At 36.2% G+C, this 18,114-nt stretch overlaps 1 protein-coding gene across 1 annotated transcript in view; it reads right to left on the bottom strand.

Annotated features, from left to right (window-relative positions):
* Positions 1-18,114, bottom strand: part of CDH12 (cadherin 12) — a 337,470-nt gene that overhangs the window by 25,486 nt on the left and 293,870 nt on the right. Inside the window, exon 8 of the mRNA XM_028514401.2 lies at positions 6,718-6,854. Coding sequence (XP_028370202.1) covers positions 6,718-6,854 — 137 coding nt within the window. The remainder of the gene's footprint in view (positions 1-6,717; positions 6,855-18,114) is intronic.

Below are 18,114 nucleotides of genomic sequence, written 5' to 3'. Positions count from 1 at the left end.
ATAGTTTTGCATAGTTATTTGGGGGGGGAAAGCAAGAAATTACAGAACAATACATAAACTACCCAAATTCATACATGTAAAGCAAGGCACTCATGAACAATAAGAGACAGACCATTATTTGAACAATAGAAGGAGGAGAATAACTTTAATTTAGGATTGAAACCAATGGTTATATTTAGTCCTCAAAGGTCAACTATACTCTGAGTAAATGTAACTATTCATGATGACTGATTCCACTGTTTTTCTTTCCACAATCAATGCTCATCTTTATGGCATTAGAGAATTTGGAATGTAGGTTCCAAAATTGGTGCCTATTAGAATGAGGTAAGGAGCTTGTTTAAAATGAAGATTTCTTAGCAGCATCCCCTGAAATTCTGATTTAATATGTCTTGAATGAAGTCCCAGAATCTGTCCTTTAAAAACTGTCCTGGGTTATTCTTATGCAGGTGACCATGGTTGAGAAGTTGAAGAACAGTCATAGAGAAAACAGGGCCAATTCAAACATTCTTATTCTCAATTAAAGTGCAGAGGAATTATGATAATTTGGGGGGAAAAAACTAGCCAAATGAGGGAGGAATGTGTGCTGCTTAAACACCTCAAAGAATATAGACTCACCCTTGTTTCTTTATCCTGGTGAGGTTAACCACAGGCACCCAGGCAGATACCATGTAAGCTAGCCAGTGCTAGCTTAAGGGAATGCAGGTCCAAGAACTAACTACCTTCCAAATCCATAATTTGGAGAAGTGATATGTCTTTTTGGATATCATGTTAAGCTGGGGACACATATTTAAAACAGCAAGGATAAAGATAGGTTCATGAAAAAGAAGGGGGGAAGAGTTTTCAGGAACAACTATAAAGGACGCATGGACAAAACCAAGGGTGGTGGTGGAAGCAATTGAGGGAGGTGGGAATGGCTGTCGGGGGTTGTGAAAAGGTGGGGGATAAATGCAGACAACTATACTTAAACAACAATAAAACAATTTTAAAAAAGATAGGCTGAAAAACTTTTGCAAATTCTCACTGAGGCATTTAAGTCTTTGATAAAGCCTCAGGAATTTTTTTTTTTACTTTCTCAAATTGAAATATAATTGACATGAAACATATATGAATTTCAGATATGCAACATAATGATTTAATATCTGTAGATATTATGAAGTGGATACCAAAGATGAGGGGTGGGGGAAATGGGTAAAAGTGGTCAGAAGGTACAAAATTCCAGTAATAAAATAAGTCCTAGGATGTAATATATGACATAACTATATTTAATAGCATATCATGCATATTTAAAAGTTGCTAAAAGAGCAGATATTAAAAGTGATTTCAAGAAAAAAATTGTAACATAGTTACAACTGATGGATATTAACTGGGCTTATTGTGGTGATCGTTTTGCAATATGTACAGATATTGAATCATTACATTCTGCATCTGCAACTAGTATTATGTTATATGTAGCATGTACCTCAAAAATAAATAAACTAGTCATAGTGTGTCATATATTTGCAAGTTGCTAAGAGTATAGATCTCAGGCTTCCTTTTTTCTGTTCTCAACACTTGGATACCTCCATGTCATTACTCACGATGCCTCTTTAACCCAGAATACCCTCCTTTCCACTCTTACAATTTCTTTTCCATCTTTTAACGACAACACCCTATAACAGTTCTTCTGTGGCCTAGGCCTTGCCTCCAAAAATTATTTTAATTATTTTCTCTCTTACAGCACTTTATGTTTTCATTGTTTAACTAATGAATTCAGCCAGGCTGTTGTATTTCTCATAGTATATTGTGGCCAGGTGATATGGACTCTAAACACTCTACAAGTTTAGTTAGAGTGACTTGTCAAGTTGCCAAGAGCTAATGTGCTAGGCCACCTTCTGAAATGGCTCCCAACAACCTCCACTTCTGGATGAACACACGAGTTACCTCCCTGTAACTCCGTGCCCTTAAGTGAGGTCTGGATCTAGTGGCTTGCATCTACTGAATAAAATGTGGCAAAGTGATACCAGTGATGTCAGAAATAACATATTATCATTTTTTTCAGAGGAGTAAGACTATATTCAAACTAGCAAAATCCCATGTTGTCATCAACTCCTCCTTCTTCCATGTCCCTCTGCACATCTGGCTGAGAAGGCCACAGCCCAAGAATGGGCACGGGTAATGACGTCTTCAATGATTTTTTTTTCTGCTAGGCTCATTGATGACCTTGTTGAGCCTGTCCTCATCTACCTCCATGCTCACGCTGTGAAGGATCTTCTGGATGTCATGGGCACTGGGAAGGCATAGCCCCCAAATGTAATCAGCAGGTGGGAAAAGACACAGTGTAGGTACACAAAATCTTTCAATATATAGAGAAATTATCAAATAGGATCCTACACAATGAAATCATTAGGAACTCTTATAGCTTGAGACTAATCTGGTACAAAATTATACACACACACACACACACACACACAATATTCCTCAAATATAGTAATTAGTAAGTCAATTCACTGATGTTAGACTTACTCCACAATGAGTGGAAACAATCTATTGTCATTCAGATAATTAGATGACAAAGAAAAGAATTCTCTCTGGTACCATCAGTTTATATTATAATTATAAAAAATATATTCTAGAGTTTTAATGTAGTTATTTTTAGTTATTTTCCCTAAAGATATTAGTTATAGCAACCTCCCATAAAAGAAAGAAAAAAATATTTACATGTTGAAAATTTATTTTTTTAATTTATTTTATGAATTATGACACTAGAGTTGTCCCAATTGTTTCCCCCATTGCCCCCCTCCACCCAGTATCTCCCTTCACTCTAGTAATCCCCTCCTTTAGTTCATGTCCATATAAGTTATTTGGCTTCTCCATTTCCTATGCTATTCTTAACATTCCCTTGTCTATTTTGTACCCACCAATCATGCTTCTTAATCCCTGCACCTGTCCCCTCATTCTCCTCTTTCTCCCTCCCAGCTGATAACCCTCCAAATGATCTCCATATCTGTGATTCTGTTCCTGTTCTGGTTGTTTCTGATAGTTTGAATGAAGTCAGTTTTTGGAGCTTCTATCTCTCTAAAAAGTTTCAAGATTAATATAATAAAAACAGCAATGCAGTAATGCATAAAAAAATTATTAGAAGTCTAATAAAATTATTTGGACCTCCAACTAGAGCAACACTGATTAATGACTGATTTTTAACTGATTGGAAGTTGTTTAATCACTGTCCCATTTCATTTCGCCTGAGAGTTTTTGGAGGAGTCAGGGCCAAACGTACACCAGTGCAATCGGCAGCAAGCTCCACTTTCACAACTTTGTTCTTCCTGACAGGGCTACTATGCACTATTTATTTCTCTGTCATTCAGTATGATGATAGTTTTCTGCTCAGCTGGCCAGTTTAATCCATGAAGATAGGGTTATGCAATAGAACATGAATAAAGTTTACTTTTAAACTTTGTGAGTTCAAGAAAAACAAAGCCCATGATAAGCTGTCCTTATTGCTGAATCTTTACCAGGAGAACTGTGTTTAGCCTCTTTATTTTTCACAGAGATATATTGCATTTACCCCAGCAGACTTCCTAAGGGCACTAAAATACTGAAATAGGCAAGCAGGAGGTAGATATTTTAGAAATATTAGCCTGCCATCACTCATATGTTGTATATACATAGATTATGTGTAGATTATGTGTCGAAGTTACAGTCCTGCACATGCCCCAGCAGGGCCAGCATAATTTATGACACTCCATACACTCGAGTTTCCTAATTCTCACTTGAGTAATACTATAGTCAGCAGGGTAGTGTGGCAGAGCCAGCATGTGCCCTAATTATATTGATATTTTTTAAAACAGCATTTCCTAAGTTTGAATAATGTAAGTTTTTGAGGATCTATGACACTTACTTCCACTGTTAAGAGTCCATAATCTCCTTCCATTTTCCAAATGGTTGAAGATCAGGACACTGAGAGTTGGCGCCACACCTGCTACTGCAAGTCTCCTCACAGTGTGATGATGGTCTGGGTGGTCTGCGGAGCCACTGGCGAGGAAAAGGCCACTCAGAGGTACAATACGGGTAGCCCATGCACTATCTGCAGACTCTCGACTGCAGGTACAGAGCCTCCTCCTCCTCCTACTTCAAAAAACATGCACAAGTGTTGTGTGTGCATTTATAAGGAGGTTTAGTTTAGATCAAAGAGTATTCTAATTGATAATCTATGAGCAATATTTCTTTAAAGAATAGAAGTTATTTGAGGAGATGGCCTCTGGTCACTTGTCACTTACTGTGTCTATGCCATTAGACTGAATGTGACATGGTTTGCAGAGGTCCTTTGCTCAATAACTTAGACAACTCATTTCCTCTACATTCCCAAACATTGTAGGAAACTCAAGCTGATTTTCTACAGGCAACATGGTTAAGCTGTCTCCAAAATTCTGGGTGAATGAAAGAATAGAAAGATAGCTTAAAAGGAATGCTGAATAATATATGTAACTATAATGGGATATAGTATTGGAGGGAAGAGAGACACCAAGTGTGAAAGGAGACTTCAGGGAAACAAAGAGAATGAGGGTGGGAGGAACTCCACAGGGGAGACCAGCATTCTGTTCACATATCTCTGCTCAGACAGCAGGCTGGATCATCCGTGCCCAGAGCCTGACTGAGCTAGGAGGGCAGGACAAAAGATGTAGGAGAAGAGTCGCCTGTAATGTGCCTACTTAGCATGACAAAGATGTGTGAATTTCCTCAGGGTTAAGATAGTACAGCACAAAGAAGGTGAAATTGAGAGATTATGCCATTAAATCACCAAGGAAGGTTGTCTGATGGTGAAGAGAGCCCTGGAATGAAGAAGCTGTAAGGCCTCCCACTGGCTGGGCACCCACATCAATGTCCTATGCAGATGAGATGTTAGACCACCCGCACCATTAAATAACTATAAAAATCACAGGAGAAGACAGTGTTTGGGCAACCAATTTATTGCCAATGCACTTTGGTCATGGATGCAGTGGCAACCAAAGACTATATGGAGGAAGATAAGAAAGAACTGTGCATTTTTATTTCCCTCTTCCTCTCCAACAGACTACAGACTCTGTACCCCCATAAGCAAGGACCCATAGTTTCAGTTGACAGTGCCACTGAGTTCTGCAGTAATCTATTGCCTTGTAACAGCAAATGGCTACACAACGTAGTTGCTTGAAATAATTACATATTTTGCATTTCTTACAATTTTGTGGGTAAGAATTTGGGCAGGATTTGGCTGAGTGTGTATTCATTCCACATGGTATTGACAGAGGCATGCCGTGGTGTTCAGCTAGCAAGGTGCCTGGGCAAGAGGTTCCAAGTTTCACTCACATATCTAAAACACTGGCGGGTTATACTTGGAAGTCTAGGCTGACCTGCCATGGTTAACATGGCCACCAACCTGTGACCTCTCTAGTATAGTAGCCTCAGGGTAGTCACGCTTCTCACGTGACACACCATTGTTCCAATGCAAACTGTGGAAGATACATTTACATTTATATGAAGCTTACCTTTAGTAATCAGAATAACCTAAACGTTAAGACATTAGCTAAAGATTTCATTAAGGTCTGGGAATAGGTGTCTGACTAATCATGTTTGGAAGCAGTTGTTGAAGATAAACAAAACTGTTTCTTATTTACTCCCCACCGAGATGAGATTGATCAAAAACCCCTGAAACAGAAACATTTGCAGTTAGCTGTTCCCTCACGTTGAGAGGTGAAATTAGCTGCCGACATGTTTATACCAGATGCACACAATGAAATAAGAAGGAAACAAAATGAAAAATACTCAGAAGGGATTTCCACAAATCTTTTGAGAGACCGTAAGCAGAAAGACTGGAAAAGTACAGTCTTGTTAGGAACAACTCTGTTGACAGCCATATGTCACCACTACCCCCTAATCTGTTACTTTAGGGAGTTGTCATAATATCCTTGATTGTCCAGCCAAACAAATAAGACCTGTAGTCACTCTGTCAAGAGGACTGTCCTCTGGACCATGCAAAAACCAGCACAAGGAATCATTCTTAACCACCCTGTAGATCCTGAGTGACTCCTTGAAGAAGTGTACTTAAAACTCCTGTATATTCCACAGTGACACTCATTTAAAAATCACACTCTAATAAAACTAGAGAGAAGAGGGATAATTTTAAAAATGTTCAATTTTGCCCTGGTTGGCATAGCTCAGTGGATTGAATGCGGGCTGTGAACCAGGCATCGCAGGTTCGATTCCCAGTCAAGACACATGCCTAGGTTGCAGGCCATGACCCCCAGCAACTGCACATTGATGGCTCTCTCTCTCTCTCTCTCTCTCCCTTCCTTCTCTAAAAATAAATATATAAAATCTTTTAAAAAATGTTCCAGAACAGATGATTTTATATTATAATTATGTCCTCATCCCTGGCCAGCAAAACTCCCAATAATACAGGGGGCCAGATGCGGAACAGGGTTGGAACTCCCGTGGATTGCCGAGGGTACAGTGCAGGAAACGATGAGGTCACACAGTGCAGTGCAGGACTTAGATATGCGTGCAATCCTGCAAACAGGGACTGGCAGCTGTCATCATTTCCCTGGACTTATGCTATGAACAAGAGGAACAGGTTCCTGAGTTTCCCCGGGAGACCACTTAGCTGTCAGTCCAAAAATGAAAAACACTTCAACAGGGACTCGTTTAAGTGTGTTAAATCCAAAAGCTGCAGTATAACATTGATTCCATCCATGCCATACTTACTAACTTTACTCGCAATTATGGAGAAATTATACTGCGCAGTGATTTCTCTGTCTAGCAATTCTTTAGTGGCGATGGTTCCTTCAGTTCCATTTATTGTAAAGTAGCTGTCCCCATCACTCTTCCAATCTATGAAGTACCTGTATATGAAAAGAGTAGATGCAAATGTGCAATGATTACACATTAATCATAATGGCAGTCAGGCTTACTTGACACAGTTCCCTTTTTTTTTCTCCCTGTAGCTATTACCTATCTTGCAATAAAGAAGAGTGTAAATGACAGCTTCTTTATTGCAAAGTCAGTATGCTCAAGGGGAAACTAGAAATAATGAAAGATTTAGTACCCCTGCTGTTCATATTATTTTAGGGTCCTGACACCTTGAAAGCTCAGCAGAGACTGAAATTCAAAAGCTGACCATGGGTTTCCTTAACCTGCTGAATATTAAAACTTTTTCAAGCAGTAAAAAAAATACATTAATGGTGGCTTTGATGGGGGTGAGGGAGGCATTTGGAAACAGCTACAAAGGACTTTGGCCAGAGCAGAAGTAGAATCTTTGTTTTCACAGACAGAAAAAAAAATCACATTATGGAAACTGAGGGGAAATTTTTTAGCTGACAATGGGTTATTGCACAAAAATATTTTCCTCAAATATATGTGAAAGGGCCATTGTTGTTTTATTGCTTTGTATATCCAAACACCTTTCTAAAAACCAGTGACCTTGGCTAATACTGTCTTCTTATCTTCTTTATTAACTAACCTTTTTGGTGATAACCAGTTTTGCTTTTTGTGTGCATGTGTGTAAAGCAACTGGACTAAAATCTCTAAAAAAAACCCACAGAAATTGATTTTATATAAATCTTGGGTAACAATAGAAATATAGTGATATATAAGGTTATAATTATTTTCAAGCATATTTCAATCAGAATAATAAATAATTTAAAATCTTACCATGTGTTAGATATGTCCAAATGTTTACATAAATTTACTTAATATGCAAATATATGCATATATATTTACAAAGGCCCCCAAATGGGTATTATTAATTTTCCCATTTTATATATGATTAAATGAAGCACAGAAACATTAAGAAATTTGTTCAAATTCACATAACTAGAAAGTTTTAGAGCTGATATTTGAACCAGCTTATCAATTGTCCTTATAATTATCATCATATACTATTACCAATTTTAAATAAACATTTTAAATGAAAGGGCTCTGTTAACCAAAAGGCTCAATGCATCATATATTTATCATTATTATTCTGGCTGGCTGCATCAAGGCAAGGCCATTACAAACAGGGGCTGAAAGCAGATGAAACCATCATAATCAACCCATAAACCCCCAGGCTGAGAAAGTGATCTATTCATTCATCATGGGAAGTTAGTTAAGATATGCATTTAAAAAAGACAATGTATTTTGTTTTGACAGACTGGTTATTTGAAACTAGGGCAGTTCCATAACATTTCGGTGCTAAATCAAAACAACTTTTCCTTTATAGATAAGAGTTATAACTCTTAACTTGTCAATATTTGTTAGTAGCTGATTTCTGAACTAGAAGTTTGCTGAGTGTTATACAATCCGGGTATTACTAATGCTGTTAATCTGCCTTTGATAAGACTCTTGTTGATCTGAGGGGTGAAAATGCATTGTTGTCTTATTATTTCAATGTTGTACCCTGTCTCATAGGGAGGTTCTCAAAAATCCTCAATGAAGTTAAGACACATGTGAAAGTCAGGAGTATAGGATATAATGGGTTTAATTCTATCACATAATCTCCTTTTCTAAAAAAGAAAGCATCTTTTTCCTAGTATCTACATCTTTAGTCAATTGGACTCATGCCTAAATTAAGAAGAAAATTGCTACTGAGTCTCTTTAGTGACTATAACATTAGTGACTCAAAGAATATTGGTGTAGATTGTACTCAATTGTATAATGTCCACAGTGTTCTAGACACCATACAGGACTGAGACATATAAAAATCAATAAAGTACAATCCCCCCAATGAAGAGTCTCATTGGGCAGACACATATCAACAGAAGATTTCAACACCTGCTGGAGGAACAAGCAAGACATAACTGGGTGCAAAGAAAAGACACTTATTTCACAGCTATTATTTCAGACAAACCTTCCTGCTCATGATGTTTGGCTGATAGTAGTAGACTGAAGTAATTATGGAGGAGCAGAGTGAGGAAGATAGAGGGAGGAGAAGAAGAAAGATATTTCAGGAAACCTCAATATCAATAGCAAAGCTGTAGAGTTTGTGTGCGAAGCTGACTATAGCTTTTTGGGAATTATGGAAAAAAATATCTAGAATACAATAGCATGAAAAAAAGTGATTTAGATCAAGGAGTGCCTCATAAATTATATGAAGGTGGTAGAACATGATCCTATGGGTATTGAACACTATTGAAGGGTATAATTAGGGTGTAGGATAAACGTTCATAACATTTTAAGGCATATGGTTGGTGTATTTAAAGGGGACCAGACTGTAGACATTTTCTGTATATTAGAATCTTGCCAAGAGACAAGGAAAGCAACCAGGGTTATAAAAAGACTTGATTCAAATGGTTATGGGAAGTGCTTGAAATAACTAAGAATATGCAGACTGAAGGAAGGAGACAGAAGAACATGCAAGCTGGCTTTGATTTGATAATGACCCTCATGTGAAGCGGGTGTTACATCAGGAGAATGCAATCTAATTATTATTTCAAATAAATATAACAAAGACATATTAGAGCTGCCCAAGATCATAATGAATATCCTCAGGGAGCAGTAAGCACCAGGAGTAATCGAATACCAACTGCCCAAATGCTTGGTGCAGATGCGGTAGAACAAATTTAAATACGGTTGGAGATTCTGAAGGTGCTTTACAACGCTGAGATGTTGTTGCTATTGCCTACACCGAATGGAAACTACTTCTCTTACTTTGCATGGAATGCAATATTTTCCAATCATTGTTTCCGACCAGCACTCTTGTTCTGACTTGTACAAACATACTCTACAACAACTCCAATAAATTCTCACTTTTCAAACACACAATTAATTTTTTCATTGCATTTAAAAAATAATAGCCATGTTCACATTTCTATAATTCCTTCATTCAACCTGAGTAATTCAATAATTTTAGCATATTCACAGTTGTTTCTTAATTAAATTTGTTAGTTCAGAGATTTTTCATTTAACAGGGTGAGCTCCAATTATTAAAAAATTTCACTTGTATAAGATAAAAATTGTAATTGGTAGGGTGTTAAGTTCTTATAACTCTCCTCTGCTTTCTTTTGCAAGAAGTATTTCCACTAGGATATTAATTTTTAATGTCTTTACTACATTTTTGAGGTTTTTGTTAGTGTCTGCTCTAGGCTTTACCATATAAAGCTGAACTAATATTCTAATTCATATTAATTTAAGTATCATAAAATAAAGAAATGCTATTTTTATGTAGTTATGCTCTATTAAATACATATGTATACACATTTGCATATATTTTATCTATATCTATATATTCAAAAGCCCAATAAACATTGTTATAATTATTACCTTTTATAACCTTACATCTATTAAAGCTAAAAAAGTAAAGCAAATATTTTCAGAAGAGCTTTTGAATTCTCTATTCTTACGCACTTCCTCTAACCCTGGGGAGTTCTCTGAGGCACTGTGCTGGGCACTGAGTGAAGGCAGAGAGCAGCCTTCTCATTTTGGCTCCCCAGGAACTTGCGAAATAACACGAATGACTGGGCCCGCATTACCTGCCTGCCAAGTACAGAGCCCATGCCATAGGAGTGGGGGAGGTGCCCACCTCTGAAACTCAGAGGAGGAGGGCATGAGGAATGCTAGCATCCTGCCCCTCCTTGTAAGATGTTATATGTCTCTTCATGGGGAGCTGAGGTGAGAAGAGCCATGTTCTCTCAACCACACCTGCCTAGGATGGGTTTCCTGTCCAAGTGAGTTGGGAGGTGGAAGTGGGAGGGAGGGCTCAAGTCCTGCGTCAAGTGCCACAGTCTCCTGACATCGTTAAGGTGTTTTAGCAGATTTTCATCAGTAAATATTTCCTCATTTGCTATTTGTTTTTAGGAAAACTTCCAGGTGCAGTAAATAATTAGTTTTTATTTTTTAATAATTTTTAAAAATAATTTCCACCATTTACCCATGTTTCACTGAGGAGTATCTGCAAAACAACACCCCCAATCCTTGGCAAAACAGAGGTGAATAAATCTTAGCCTCAAGAAATTTAAAGGGTTTTGGGTAGAAAAGACAATCATGTGCACAGATAGTGTGTAAACTAACATTTACCAAAAGCTATCTCAAAATTGCTGCGACTTAAGTACTATGCAAAATTCAATGCACAGGTTCTATTTCCTCTACCTATGTAATAGCTAAATAGTTCTTCTTGAAAGCAACATACTCAGGGTTTTAAGAATGCCTAAGTTAAGACAGTCATCTCTTTCTGGTTTGTGAGGATGTTCTCAGTTTTAGTACTGAAAATCCTGAGGTCTGGAAAACTCCTCCATTGAAGACAAAATTTGGACAATTGAATGTTTTACTTCTAGTTAAATATAACTTATAGAAATGTTATAATTTACAAGACTGATTCAAAAAGAAGTCTACTTTTGTATGATGAATCAATGTACATACAGGTCATTTAAGTGTTAGGGGTAACATTTAAAGACTCAAAACTTAATGTATACATAAAATAACATGTCTATCTTTTTTTTATGTTTCTATATACCTATCAATCCAATCCAACATCTTGCAAATTCAGTAAGCCAATTAATTTATTTGGTCAGCTCTGTCTAATGGAGTTTGATGCCATGAATTAACTACCAATGAAATGTAGCAGAATATAGAATGAACACTGACTTTTTGGACAGAGAGAACTAGAGTGATATACTAGTTCCTTCCCTTACCTTGAGCCATAGGTGGAAATCGTTCCCGTTATACCCATTCCCTTTGTCTCCTGAAATATTTGGACAATAATACTCATCAAACAGTGTAATTGTGAATGTTGGAAAGCTGAAATGCGAGAGGGTATATATGTGCCTTGGCATAAAATTGTGTGTGTGTGAGTATGTGTGTTTGTATGTGTTCCTTCCTTCTTCTCTTAGTCCACATTGATTATGTTGTATTATTTGCCAGCTTAAAACAAAAAGTCCAAGTGTATGCTTAGTTCTAGGACCAAGTTGTGACATACCTAGCCTTCAACTTTAAAACACCTGGGCCACAGTGCTTCTCTGCAAACCCCAGAAGTACAAACTGTGAGCACACATATCCAAGCCCTATTTCACACTGTAGATCTTTAATTTTTACCTCCACCACTCTGTGAGGTTTGATGTCTCCTTTTCTATGAATGCCATTCTCCCACAAAGCTTACGCCTTCTGGAGTGCTACTAAAACTTATCTGAAATTTTTGTACTCAGCTAAACATCTTCACCATCTTCTCATAGTTGGTCAGTTTCCAAGACTGTACTAGGCCCTGCAGTTTCCTGATGTCTTATCTTTATGTGACTGCCAAATCTCTGTGTGGTTCAATGATAAATATGGGACAACGGTACTATTTTTCACTGTAATCAATTTCACCACATAGCAATGAAGAGGTATTTATAAGAAATGGTCATCAATTGATTAAAAATGGAACTACTCCTATATTTCCTGAACACTTCAGAAAACATTTGACCCAGTTCTAAAATATCTAGATAATTTTTAAAATGTCTATCAGAGTGAACCACCAGTGTGTACATTTTTTTTTTAAATAATCCATACTCAATCTTAGGGTAGAATGATGTTTTAATTGCAACTAATCACAACAATATAATAAGAACTAATTTAGCTTAACTCACATATTTAAATGAGCAAAACCCTTAAGTACAGAACTTGAGTTATAGTTATTTGGTGAGTAGATGGAATATGAAATTAAAAAAAACCAGAAACGTTTATGAACTACATAAAACGAAAAAAATCCACAGTCGGTACAAGTATGCACAGTGACTGTTGCTAAGAAACCAGCTTTAACAATGTAACAGAAATCAGAAATTAAAGCCTGAACCCGACCAGCACATGCCACTTGATAGAGTGCAATGTTATTACTTCACCATAAATTAGTTTTCAGAAATGCTTTTAAAAAGTTTTATTTTCTTCCTTAGGTAAGCATTCTCCTTAAAACTGTTAACTTTTAATTTGCCTAATAACTTTCTCACAGTTAATGGAAAAGCTAACTTTGACCCTGCCCCGATTCTCAGATGAATTTTTTAGAAAAGTGCTTGATAATATAGTTACTCTAAAAGTATTACATCTTATTCTTTAAGCAATAAAGATGTAGGAGTATTGATTCAAGTCACGATAGGAAATATTCATTTGTTCAAGTAATAATGAGAGATCAAAATGTCTTGTATTTTTAGTTAGTTTTTTTATTTATTTTTTCTTGTGGCACATAATAAAATGAAAGTAAATCCAGTTCAATTAATTTCCACAAACATTTTTTTTTCTGAGAACCTACCCCTCATACAGCAACATTTAGACTGTAATTGCTTCAGCAACAATCACAATTAAAATTTTTTCTTAGGAATCTCAGCAAGTTTTTTTCAAACTTTATTAAATAGTAGTTGTTAATTTCCTACTAGTTCCTATTATTTCTTTATTTTTTTCTAATCCTCCTCCTCATTGTTATTTTCTTTTCAGTGGAATTGAAAGTTAAATCTAAGATAGTTTAGATAGCATCTAGTTTGTTTGATGAGAAACTAAATACTTTACAAAATTATGACAACTTATAAAGGCATTATTCTTCTGCCCTAACCTTGGTATTTGGAAGTATGTACTATTAAATTATATTTCTAAAAAAGAAAACTGCATCATAATAAAATATTATTAAGATTATAATTGCCATATTTTTATTTCCCTCCAATTGCTTAAGCTTTCACCATTTATTTTGATCATTTTTTAAATAGTCATACGTGATCTGACTTTGTGTCCTTTTCTGTCTAAATCCTAACTTTCATCTGCTCTCAAACTTTACACCTGGACTCTAGTTTATCCTTCAGAAACTTGGAAGCTGCTTGGTTTAATGTAAGACAGTTTGGCAACTTCTTACAAATCTAAGTATATTTTTAATACCTGATCCAGCAATCACACTCCTTGGTATTGAAATAAAGGAGTGACAGACAGATGGTCAATAGACATATGAGAAGATGCCCAATGTCACTAATCACCAGAGAAATATGCAAATTAAAAGCACAATGAGATTATCATTGCACATCTGTTGAAATGGCTATCATCAATAAATCAACAAACAACAAGTGCTGGTGAGGACGTGGAGAAAATAGAACCATTTTGCACTGTTGGTAGAAATGCAGACTGATGCAGCTACTGTGGAAAGCAGTATAGAGACACCTCAAAAAAGTAAAAATAGATCTGCCTTTTGACCCAGAGATTCCACTTCTGGGAATATATCCGAAGGAACCCAAAACACTAATTCAAAAGAACATCAGCACCCCAATATTCATTGCAGTGATATTTATAATCTCCAAGACATGGAAGCATCTAGGTGTTCATCAGTAGATGAGTGATAACAAAATGGGACATTTACACAATGGAGTACTACTTGACTGAAAAAAGGAAAGTCTACCCTTTGCAACAGCATGGATGGACCTGGAGAATATTATGCTGAATGAAATAAGCCAGTCAGAGAAAGATGAATGCCATATAATTTCTCTCATATGTGGAATCTAATGAACAAACTGAACTAACAAACAAATTAGAGAAAGACACATAGAGAGCAGGATGACAGCTAGACGGGGAGGGTGGTTAGGGGGTAGATGGATCATCAAACAAAGAGGAATAAGGACTCACGGGCATGGAAAACAGAGTGGTGATTTCGGGAGGAGGAGGTGTAAGGGGCTTAAATAGTAATGCAAAAAATACAATAAAATAAAAAAAGAAAAAGAAGATGTGTACCCACATAAAACCTACACACAGATGCTTATATAGCCTTATTAGTAACTAACAAGACTTGAAAACAATCAAGATATTCTTCACTGAGTAGATAAATATTCCAACCAAATAACAGAATATTATTCAGTATTAAAAAATAAATGATCAAATCATGAAAAGACATGCAGGAATCTTTATATATACTACTAAAAGAAACATGCCAACCCAAAAAGACACTGTGTGATTCCAACAATATGACAATCATGAGAAATTAACTGTGGAGACAGCCAAAACCACCATGGTTTCCAGGCATTGGTTTGGGAGACAAATCCTCCGTATGACATCGCAGTGACGGCTACGCATCATTTCACATTCGTTCAGACCTGCAGAATGTATAACACCGAGAGTGAGTCCTAAGGTAAGCTAGAGACTTGGGGTGACTGTGATGTGTGGGCTCGTCAGTTGCAACAGATATGCTCCCCTGGCGGGGGTATCGATAATGCTGGATGCTGTGCAGAGGCTGTGGCAAGAGGTACGTAGGAAATCACTGCAGGTTGGAACTTAAACTGTTCCAGAAATATAATGTCAATAAAACTTTAAAAAAATAAAACATTTTATACCAATGCTTTAATTAATCATCACAAAAATCTTTCTAAATAAGTAAAAAATAAAGAATGGACATTTTTTTCCAACTGTTAATCTTGATAATGTAATTTAATTAAAATTTAAAATAAATTGCATAAGTTATTATAGGATACCACTTTATTATCGGGGTCTTTCTTCTCTCTAAGCATGTTTTGGAGTTGAGCTCAGTTTTTTGACCATGTAATAAAAGTTCTGATGTATTATAGAGGACTGTCAAATAAAAACTAGCTATATGGCAATCTCTTAACCCAAAACAAAAACAATTGATTACACTTGATAACATAATACTTTCCAAAAGTGTAATGAACAGGTAAGATTTGGGATATAAGATAATTTTAAGTAAAATGCAGTAGACATTTATATATTAACAACCAGTAATTAATTGTTTAAAATATTATATTTTACTTGTGATAACTAGTAATGGTTTTCTATTTCTTAATTTTTCTACTTGATTTTAAGTGATGAGTTTTTGTTGAAAATATTATTAAACAAGAAGAAATGACATAAAAATAAGCTACTTAATTATTCTATTGCACAGTGTAATTTTTTAATTTATGCATGGAAGTTAAAAGGCATTATAAAGATTTTACTTTAAATGATCAATTTCTTATCATTCAACACTTACGTGGAATCAGTTTAAAATTTAGTTGTTAATTTTCTCATTTTATACACAAAATTAGTTTGAATAAATTTTATTTTAAAATTCATTCATAAGGTGACTAAGAGTTTCATGTGTTTGGAACACAAGTGGCACACATTGAACGAACCCATTCACTAATATGTCACTACAACTCAAATCACTCACACTGAAAACAGATGCTAGTTTCCACAGCGATAAGATAGTCACCTATTTTAAATTTCATTTCTAAAATCAAGAGACTGCTGTTTTGAAACTCCCATATCACTAGTTGTGGCTACACTCATTCTACCCTTATACAACCCACTAGGAATCACTCCCATGAACTACATAATGAGAAACTCAAAAGATCAGAACATCAGAGGAAGGAAATCAGTGCATCTAAAGGCAAAGGGTAGAAGAGTGACAAAAAAAACAATAACTAGAAATGAAGCTCTGGATGAAAGAACATATCCAATAATGGTACATCTGATAAGGGGTTCATGTCCAAAGTTTATAAAGAACTCATACAACATCAACAATAAAGAAAACCCAAACAATTCAATAAAAAAGTGGGCAGAGGACCTAAATAGACACTTCTCCAAAGAGGACAAACAGATGGCTAAAGACATGTGAAAAGACAGACTCTCAATTAATCATAAGAGAAGTGAGAAATAAAACCAAAAGCAATACCGCCCCACACCTGTCAGAACGGCTACCGTGAATAAAGCAATAAACAACAAGAGTTGGCCAGGATGTGGAGAAAGGGAACCTTCATGTACAGTTCATGGGAGTGCAGATTGGTGCAGCCACCATGAAAAACAGCACAAAGTTGCCTCAAAAAAATAACATTGGAATTGCCATATGACCCAGTAATTCCACTTCTGAGTACATATCCTAAGAAACACAAAACACTAATTCAAAAGAATATATGCACTCCTACATTCACTGCAGTATTATTTACAAGCACCGAGAGATGGAAGCAACTCAAGTGCCTGTCAGTAGGTGAGTGGATTAAAAACCTCTGGTACCTATACACAATGGGATCCTACGAGATACAATGGGATTTCACAAAAAGAATGAAATCTTACGATTTGTGACCATATGGATGGACCTCGAAGGCACTGTGATAAGTGAAATAAGTCAAAGTGGAATTTAAAGAACAAAATAAACAAACAGAAGTGAAACTGACTTATAGATATAGAAAATCAACTAATGGTTACCAGAGGGGAGTGGGATGGGGGACTGGGTACAAAAGGTGAGGAAATTAGAAAGTAAAAATTGGTAGCTATAAAACAGTCACATGGATGTATAGCAGCACATCAGAGGGATTATAGTCACTAATATTGTAATAACCATGTATGGTGCCAAATGTTTACCTGAAACACTGGGAGGGATCATTTTGTAAGGACCATGATTGTCTGACTGCTATGCTGTACACCTGAAACTAATGCAAAATAATACTGAATGAAAATTCCAAAAACTGAAATAAGGAAATTAAGGGCTGGGTAGGGGGACCCACCAGAAATGGCATATTTGAATGCATTACAGTTAACTAAACTTCTCATCTGTTTCATACCTTGAAAAGTGCCATTGCTTTCTGGCCCTTTGCTGTGCACAGTGATGACAATAAAATAGTAATATTAATAAATACCCAGTAGTATAGAATAGTGTAGTCCTAAATTAATATCTAGCATAACAACTAAGTGAAAAGACAGTTAGGCAATAGAAAATGAAACCGCATACCTAAATATAGCAAGTAGTTTTAAATTTTGATGCTTATTTTTCACAACATATTTTCTACTACCAATCTCAATTGAGCCAACATGTTTTCAGAACACAAAAAGATGATTCATACCCAATGTTTGCTCAACTGACATGATTCAAGTTTACTGTTTACTTCAGGGGCACAGAAGAAAGAGAACTTTCTTGTTGATTCCATAGGAGCTTTATCCTTTGACAAGCCCCCACAGCAATCCATCTGTGTCTACAGTTTCCGTGAGTCAGTGCCCATTAGAAGTCGGACTCGGGGTACTATTTCATTTCACATAAGGTAGCACTTGTCAGGTGCTAGCTCCTGTGACACCAGAAAAAATATCGGGCTTGTAGCTGCTATGGGTTTCTCTAAAATGTAGCTTTCCCTTATTTCTCACACCAGGGTTTTCACTCTGACCATTCCCTTGTATTTGGAGGTTGCTAAGTCTCACCTTAGCTTTACC

Source organism: Phyllostomus discolor, chromosome 3 (assembly GCF_004126475.2).
Source record: "Phyllostomus discolor isolate MPI-MPIP mPhyDis1 chromosome 3, mPhyDis1.pri.v3, whole genome shotgun sequence".
Lineage (NCBI taxonomy): Eukaryota > Metazoa > Chordata > Mammalia > Chiroptera > Phyllostomidae > Phyllostomus > Phyllostomus discolor.
This window is presented reverse-complemented; position numbering and strand designations above follow the sequence as displayed.